This window comes from Solanum lycopersicum, chromosome 3 (assembly GCF_036512215.1).
Source record: "Solanum lycopersicum chromosome 3, SLM_r2.1".
NCBI classification, from domain to species: Eukaryota; Viridiplantae; Streptophyta; class Magnoliopsida; order Solanales; family Solanaceae; genus Solanum; species Solanum lycopersicum.
In genome coordinates, this window is record NC_090802.1 from 3545359 (window position 1) to 3554227 (window position 8869).

Genomic DNA, 8869 nt, shown 5'->3' on the forward strand with positions numbered 1-8869 from the left:
GTATCATGGATAAATTATAATGTATCTTACTTTACCTTTAGTGTATCTTGCGCATCAGATTAATGTTATCAGCACTTATATTATTGTATCAATTTGAGGGACTTTTGTAGGTATAAACTTATAAGGAAAAAATTGTAATTTTATATTAAAAGTATGCCGATTTCTGTCATTTGCCATTATCTGATTTTCTCTATATATAATTGCCAGGCCCAAAAAAGGTTTCTGCATTTTTTCTTATAATTAGCCTATTTCAAACAAATTGGCATATTTCTATATTTAAAAGCTATTCAATTTTACATTCTACTGCCATTGACATGATTTGTTATAGGCTTCATCACATACAAACCAAATCAATTGGTAGAACTTTTATTATACATCATAAATCACATACAAAATCAAATTAATTGGTAGAACTTTTATTATTCATTATACACATTTTGTGTGACAATATTGGATTTGGTGAAAAGAGCGAGTCACAATGTGATACACAGTAAAATTTAATCTAAAAAATATCTGCAAACAATTCAGTGGAAAAAAAATAATAAATTCTCTCATATGACACGCACCTTTGCTCGATGCATTCGTGATGTTCCGATCGACTTTTATTTTAAATTAATTTTACAGAATATCTATCATTCCACGATTAGATTTGATTCAAACAAAATTGAAAACAGTCGTAGGAAAATGATCAAAGAAAATAGGGCTTTATGGCCCAAATTAACATGAGTCGGTCCATTTTCTTTGTGAGACCAATATATCTGCAAGACCAATGGAGAAGAAAGCAATATGAATGTAGGCTAGCTGAATTTGATTCAATGACCACCAGTTCTCTCATGGCTTCTGCATTATCATCTTCTTCTTCTTCACTAGCTAGTAGTAGAAGAGTTTCTGTGACTGCCCTTTCATTTTCTTCCATTTCAGTTACCCACAACCCCAAAGTTCACTTCTTTAAATGGATTCCTTACTCGGGTCTCTCTTCTTGGAATGGACTGAAGCAGCTGAGTATTTCAAAATCTCAATTTTCAGTAAAAATTGGTACTTTTTCTTTAATGGGTCTTTGCTGATTCACCTGTTTTTAATGCCAAATTGGCATTTGCTTTATTTGATTCTTGAAGTGATTGGTTGGTTTACAGGAAGAAGTAGAAAGAACAAAGGAAAAGGTGTATATGCATCTTTATTTGGAGTTGGTGCACCTGAGGCACTAGTGATTGGGGTTGTAGCTTTGCTAGTTTTTGGCCCAAAAGGTCTTGCTGAGGTATGTTTTGCCTTCTTCCTTGTACATAAATATCTGGCATTGATTCCATTTTAGTTCTTTTAGAATAGTCTTAAGTCAACTCTATTCTTCTCATAGATCACAGTATTAATCAGGAAGATGTTTTTTTTTTTTGCCAGCTGAATTATTCAAAGCAGAGAGTCTACGACATGAACTCTCAGGCTAATTGATAGCATGACATAAATTTAAACTATGGTTAAGTTACTTTCTATTGAGCTCCCAGGGAACAAGTTTGCAGTCTCATACTGTAGATGTAATTGTGCAGATGATTTCTATCACTAATATGAAAGCTAATTAGACGTGATACAAAATGTTTAACAGCTACTACTTAGATTGCTTACATTCAAAATCCTCAGGCTTATTTGGAATTTAGTCATGTGAAAATTATGTCTTCAAATTGCTAGATAGTTTTAGTCTTTTAGATGCACTTAGCTTGAGTGAGTTTCAAATGCTAGATCTTTATGGAAGGATTAGAAACACCTCAACTGAGTTTTATATTATCTTATACTACTGCAAGAAGTCGTTGAATTAATTTGGGGAGGAAAAGAGGGGGGTGGGGTGACTGTAACATATAAGGGAGGTAAAATATATCATCATAGAAGAGGGTAGGAAGTCTGTTAGTTTTGGAGGGAGGGAGTGGACCTTCCTTGGTAGTTAATATATTCTCTGGTGTAAATGCCTATAAAATTCTTCGTATATGCCTCGGTTATTAGATAAATGACCTTTCATGTGCTTAAGATTAGGAGGGGCGGTCTAGCATCTAAACTAAGACGGGTTGCAGTGGTAGATGCACCTAAGATCATGACTGCATATAGGCTTTTTACAGCACTTGCCCATTCGGGACAGTGATCGCTACAGGTGAAGTGATAAGCCAGCGTTTACTGGATGGGGTGGGATTTCAGTGAGTGCTAAAAGAGCGAATACAAGTAGTCAGAAAGTAGACACCCGTAGTACCTCAGTCAAGAGGTTAATGGGTATCTAATGATGAGGTCTTGTGCTATTGCTGCCAATTGCTTTGAATCTCCAAGCATTTTACCCTTAGGATTCTGAAGGCTTGCTTTTTCTGTAACCTAGGTATGGGCATGGCTCTCTAGTTAACTTAAGTTACTCAACTAGTGAGATGAAGTTCTTTGTGGTAACGCTGGAGAATACTTTCTGTTTACACCAAAAATAATAAAGAGCTATACAATTCATCTTGAAATTCTGCAAATTGTTCTTCTTGCCCTCAAAACATCTTTGATCCTTTTCTTTCCACGCTGTCCACCATATACAAGCTTTGACAATCCTCCCTCTCTCCTCCTTAATTCTAGTATTGCCTATATTGATCCAAGAATTAAGGAGTTGTGCTATGTTTCTTGGTTTCACCCAAGTGATCTTCCTAAGGCTGCTGAATATTCTCCATAATTGATCTGTCCATTTGCAATGCAAAAAGAGATGGTTGACTGTCTCTGCCTGTTCCTCACACAAATAGCATCTTGAGCATAGTTGGAACTTCCTCTTCTTTATATTTTCTTGTGTCAGCACTGCTTCCTTTGCTAGTAACCATGTCAAAAAATTTACCTTGTATGGGATTATAGGTCTCGATATCATCTGCCATGCCAGAGCTCCATCCTGTCATTTGAATTTGAATGATTGAGATCTTTGTAAGCTGACTTGACACTTGAAACCTCTTTGCTGCCAATCTTCCACACAACCTTGTCTTCTTCCCTAGTCAGATTACTAAATTGTGCCATTGTATCATGGAAGGCCACTATGTTCCCCATCTCCCAATCATTTAGATTCCTCCTAAGATGTAAGTTCCACCCCTGTCCTGTCCACATTTCAGCCACAGTTGCATTTTGTTGAAAGCTTAGTGTATATAAGTCTGGGAATAATTGTTTCAGGGATCTTTGGGCAATCCATCTGTCCTCATAATTTTTTGGAAAAAGAAAAATAATCCTGCTGATTGGCGCCTTCCTTGGCATGCTGAGTAAAGTGAATACTGATGCAGCACCTTCTCGATGGTATCAGTCTCTGAAATCCCTTAGATGGTACTAGTTAATGACTGGCTGGCTGGCCACACAAATAAGCAGTATAGGCTATAAAGTGAATACATGCATGTTCGTATGAGCATCATGTGCCTCTCTTTTGTTGGTCCCATTTTCGCTGCAAAAATCACATTCTACTGATGCTTTCTACTTTGGTTCTGCAGCTAAAGTTTGAAGATTTTGAAGTTATAAACTTCAAATCCTTAGGTTGGGTTCAAGTATAACAATGTAAATGAAAACCCTGGTCGTACTACTAGTTGTTATCTCAGTAGGAGAACCTAGCATGTCTCATTCAACTATAATATCTATTGACAACATAAACCTTGACTTATCATCTTTCAATTTAAGATTTTCTGCATGTCAGGTTGCTCGTAACCTGGGAAAAACTTTGCGCGAATTTCAACCTACTATCAGAGAACTTCAGGTAGGTCTGTGTGACTGTGACATTTGTCGAAGTTTATTTGTTTCCTTTATTCTACAAGCATGTTTTGGATTCTCATGGCGCTCTTGTCTTCTGCATGAAGGATGTTTCAAGGGAATTCAAGAGCACACTTGAACGAGAGATTGGCCTTGATGACATAAAAGGTTCAGTCCAAGACACAAGAAATTCTAGCACCATGAGTCCTTCATCAGATAGCAGCTATAAAAATTCAGTGGCTGATCCCAGTGAGTCATCTTTATACCATTTGTGTTTCCTAAAATTAATTGTATGTTTTTTTTCATTAATTCAAACAGTCCTTAACTTCTTGGACATTTTAATTATCATATTAATGGTTCAGAGGTTATATCAATGCCTTATAGAAAAAACCAAGTGTATGAGTGTATTATCAAATTGAAGAACTGTTGGTGTTTGCACATCTTTTGCAAGTGAATGCTGATCAGAACCACAACCAATCTTACCAAGACCTTAACCATCAAAATCAGCGCTGTTCTAAAAGCTACCCTAGGTGACGTGGTCTTTCATGTAGTTTCTCAAGAATTGATTTTGGTACTATAATCTCTGACTTTCATCCATATAAATTAATACGTTTTTTATCTAAGAAACTTAAAAATTGGTTGACTTGCAAACAATTGACATTACAGAAGTTTTTGCTTGGTTTTGAGCTTTCTTTTCACAAGCAGGAAACTAAAGTAATCACGGTAATAATTTTTGTTGCATTGTTGGGTGTGCAAACAAATTCTCAAAATGGAAGTTATAAGAAAAAAGAAAAAAAGGGCAGCCCGGTGTACAAAGCAGGTTCTGGGGAAGGCTGCACCCCAAGGGGTGTGATGTAGACATTCTAACCTGATGCAAGCATTAGTGGCTGCTTCCACGACTCGAACCCGTGACCTATAGGTCATACGGAGACCACTTTAGCATTGCTATAAGAAAAAGAAACTACATATAATGTATAGGGTTACTCTTCCTGGTGTGAGGTCTTTTAGAGAAAATCGTAAAGGCTTTGCGGAAGTGGAACATCACACCGTGTAATGATTTCAATTGGACCTATTTAACTCACCCAATTGTGTAGGAGCTGATGGTTTGAAGAAATGGGTATGGAGATGATGAAGATAACTCTCATATTGCTGCCTGGAGAACTAAGAAACAAAGCCCAACTGAGTGACGGAGTTGAATGTGCTGGTATACTCCCGTTGAGTGTTTAGGGGCCAGTTTACTACCTTTGGCCGTACCTTGGAGATCCACACAAAGAGAAACAGTAGTGGGTTCTGGTAGATAAATAGTTAGTTAATTAGGTGGCTCACAATGAAGCTCTAGGTTAGTGCATAATTGGGTGAGCGAATAAAGTCCCATATTGGAAATTGATAAAAAGAAGTTATATATAAGGTGTAGAGATACTATTAATGGTGTGAGGTCTCTAGGAGAAAATCATGCAGGTTTGACCCAAAGTTAACATCAACACACCATGTTAAGTGTGACTTTCAGTGTAGTCTAGTCGACAAAGATGTAGGATTGAAAGATCTTTAAAAGGCCAAACTGAAATTGAAAAGCAAAGGTATGATGAATCCACCTAGGTGCATGACGAGTATGTGTTTGCCTTTTGCATAGATTAAGAAAAAACTGCACTTCTATTACTTTCTAGGGTTCTCGAATTTTGGAGTGTCTATTGTGAAAGAAGTTCGGTCTGACAATGAAGTTTCTTGGCGTGTATGTCTTTTTTCCCTTCATTATTTGATTTCCCATTGGAGGTGGACCTTCTTCTCCTTAATCATAAGGATACCATTAGTCTGTTTATGTCTTTAACCCAGACTACTGATCTTTCTCTTTGAATTAGATCGAAATTCCAATGTCAATTTCATCAGATTACAACTTGAAACCCTCTTTCTTTTGATCCAAATCTTCCCCAACACGAACCTTAGTTAGATTCAGGCATGCTATTCATACTGTTAAGAATAGTTATATGAGAACATCTCACACTCTTTTGGACATACACTGACAAGACACTTGTGAGCTTAACACTCTGACAGGCTTTAGCAAAAAATAATAAAGGTCTCTCATTTTTGTTCATATTTGTACCCACATTAATGTAGGCCATAGAATGGTGACAAGGTGAACATGCTCTGGACTCCTTGAATTTTCAATCTATTGTGTTGAATCTTACTTTTACATTCATTGCACTTTGTGGATAACCGCTTGGTTTAAAGAAATTCTGTACAGCGGGCATGTGTTTGAGAGGGACAGAAGTCAAGTTTTTGTTGTACATGTACAAAATGTTAAGAGGTGCGTGGAGAGTTCATGGAAACCTTGGGCTCATTACAGACATTGCCCTTTCGAGGATTCAAATTTAGTTCTTCTGAATTTATATGAAACACTTGAAAACTCACCGTCTATAATCAGAGATGTTCAAAACTGTTTGATGTTTGTGAATTATCTGAAGTAAAAGCAAATTTCAAAAGATGCCGTATCATCAAAATGTGCGATAACCGGCTATGTTCCTTTGTGGAGAAGATTATCTAGGAAGAACTGAATTTGGAGGAAATTTTAGCTATTTAGAGCGCAAGACTAGCATGAAACATGTTTTTGCTGAAGAAATGTTTACATCTGATAACTAGAGGAAGGACAACCGTGCATTCATGTTTGCATTTCTACCTCCTAATGACATAATCACTGCTCATTGCTTTTTAGTATAGCGGAAGGCCCAAAATTGCAAGAATATTTATTCCTTATCTAGGGCCTTTTCAATCATATATTCTAGCCTTCCAATCCATGGTTGTTGCTGCTTAGTACCTGCAAGATATCCACTATTGCAAATCGATAAGTCGTTTTTTGGTCCCTTATCTTGGACCATTTTTACCTACTATTATCCATAGTCGTCTTCTGCAATTATTATTTTTAGCATTACATCATTGAAGAAGCAAATCACTTTCCCATGCTCATTTGTGTTAGCAGACTGAATAGTTACCTATCCTGTAAAGAGTGTCACTATATAACTCTTACAAAATTGGCAGATGGTTCTCCATCACCAAAATTAGCTTCCACAGCTGAAGACGACTTGGAAAGGATGATGAGAATCGCTGATGCTGAAAAGCAAGCAGAGAAAGACCTTGCAGCCTTACTTGAAAGTCGGTCTGAATCCCAAACCGTGTCACAAGGTAAGTAGATATACAAAATAAAGTTCAGATAACCGTTCATTTAGCTACTCTGTAGCAACCATTTTCCATCTCTTAAATTGCTGAACTCAAGATGCCTGATTTTTCTTAGCTCCTGATTGGACTGCACAAAAGTGCTCTTCTTCTATTTGGATATTTGTTGCTCTCATTAGCAGAAGAAGCAATCCACTTCTTGAGTTTTTTTAACCTTTACCATCATGGTATGAAGCAGGGTGCATTTCTACTAGGTGTTTTCCGCAGATCCACTCGAGCTGTTATGACACATTCTATTCATGGGATGCATTTTAGAACATTTTGATCCAATTGTTATTTTATTCTGTTATTCATCCTTAAGGAACTAATCAGTGTTAATGTTTCAGAAGTAGCAGATAATTCTTCTTCCTCAGATAGAGCATACTCAACTGAAGAGTACTTGAAGATCAGTGAGGAACAGCTAAAAGCTGCCGCTCAGAAGCAGAGTGAGACATCTACGCCCGAGCAAATCCCCTTCAATACCCAAAGCCTGTCGCAAGGTTAGTAATATGCGGACATAGAAAACACCTATTTGCTAAGCCATCTCTTAAATTGGTGAAGTCACAAAACCTGGTCTCTCTTGCTGTGCTCTTATTGGAGTTGCCCAAAAGTGGTCTAGTTCGATTTAGATACTTATTGCCTCAATAGTACAATGATAGATCCACTGCTTGAATTCTTTTCTCGTTTACCATTAATATTTTGTTACAAAAGCAGGGTGTACATTTGTTGGAGTCCCATATCATTTGTAGGATGAGATCACAGACTTCTTATAAGGTCTTGGGTAACCCTCCATTTCATGAGCATACTTTTGAAGCTGAGTTAGGCTCAAGGTCCATTTCTTTATTATGGTATCAGTGTGACGCTCATCCTTTTTATTGTTTCCAATGTTCCCCCCCTCCCCCCCCCCCCCCCCCCCAAAACCCAGTCTTATATTATTCACGGTCCACACGTCCGGTCCTGGGCATGTGGTAGTGGGGTGGGTTGGAGTCCCACATTGTTTGTGGGACGGTAACATGGACTACTTAGTTGGTCTTGGGCAGTTCTCCCTCATGTCCTAGCTTTTGAGGTTGAATTAGACTCAGAAATCTATTTCTTTATTAACATTAATACTAGTTGTGTTGTGCAACCAGAGCTGATATTCTATTCTATTCTATTCACAGGAGGCACTTCCAAACTTTTCGACCTGATTGGTTGTTTTCTTTATCCATAGGGAACTAACTGGTATTGTTCTAAAATAGCAGATAGTGCTTCTTCAGCAGATGGAGCATACTCAACTGAAGATCTTTCAAAGGCAGCTGCTCAGCAGAATCTGTCTTCTTCCCAACAAAGCCCCTCAAATGCTGAAAGCCAGTCGCAAGGTTAGTAATTTGTGCACACAGTATGCTCTCTCCCTCTCTCTCTCTCTTCCTCTGTTCTGATGTTTTCTGTAACTGCATTACACCCCAGAAGCTCCTGGAGAAGCTGCCTCGATGATCTCTTCTTCCACGAATCCCGAAAGTGAGACATAGGTCTTGTTCTTAAAATCATTGAATATTTGTAGTGTTATTCTTAAAATGCTTGATGAACTTGGACTGTTCTGCTTCGGAGTAACAATTTTGTACATTAGAGCCATTGAATAGTGTTGTACTTAATTATTCCTCCTCTGTTGTATTGTATAAACTAAAGATTATACTCACACGCGATAGTCGATACTGATTATGTTAACGCTAACTCTCTCCCGTATTATATACCCAATTGACACGAGTCGTGTGAGACTTCTTTTTTATTAGTGGATGCACAACATAAGATTTGGTTTTGTATTGTTCATTGGTCATTCTCTAAGATGTACCTCGTAACAGTTGAACTCATGGGAACATTTTTGTAATATTTTATATTTGGCTTAAGTTAAAGTTATCCGTCCATCTTTTTGTCAATTATTTTTTTCAATTAAATAAAACTAAAACTTCAC

At 37.4% G+C, this 8869-nt stretch overlaps 1 protein-coding gene across 33 annotated transcripts; it reads left to right on the top strand.

The window, feature by feature from the left end:
- The first annotated feature begins 583 nt into the window (after positions 1 to 583).
- Positions 584 to 8625, top strand: LOC101260611 (sec-independent protein translocase protein TATB, chloroplastic). 33 transcript variants are annotated; one of them, XM_069296187.1, is made up of 8 exons: positions 584 to 1035; positions 1134 to 1255; positions 3665 to 3724; positions 3825 to 3966; positions 6748 to 6891; positions 7269 to 7421; positions 8163 to 8279; positions 8371 to 8625. In XM_069296187.1, the coding sequence occupies exons 1-8, from the start codon at positions 708 to 710 to the stop codon at positions 8427 to 8429; spliced, it is 1125 nt and encodes a 374-aa protein (XP_069152288.1). In that variant the 5' UTR covers positions 584 to 707; the 3' UTR covers positions 8430 to 8625. The 33 variants fall into 33 exon arrangements, with proteins under 33 accessions (XP_069152288.1, XP_004234427.1, XP_069152286.1 ...); XM_004234379.5 differs by having other exon boundaries at positions 616 to 1035; positions 8160 to 8279; positions 8368 to 8625; XM_069296185.1 differs by having other exon boundaries at positions 616 to 1035; positions 8160 to 8279.
- The last annotated feature ends 244 nt before the right edge of the window (positions 8626 to 8869 follow it).

Coding starts and splice junctions, on each gene's coding strand:
- LOC101260611 (XM_026030386.2), top strand. CDS start 708: ATGGCCCAAATTAACATGAGTCGGTCCATTTTCTTTGTGAGACCAATA. Junction 3,725..3,824: donor CTACTATCAGAGAACTTCAG/GTAGGTCTGTGT, acceptor TTCTGCATGAAG/GATGTTTCAAGGGAATTCAA. Junction 7,422..8,159: donor TACCCAAAGCCTGTCGCAAG/GTTAGTAATATG, acceptor GTTCTAAAATAG/CAGATAGTGCTTCTTCAGCA.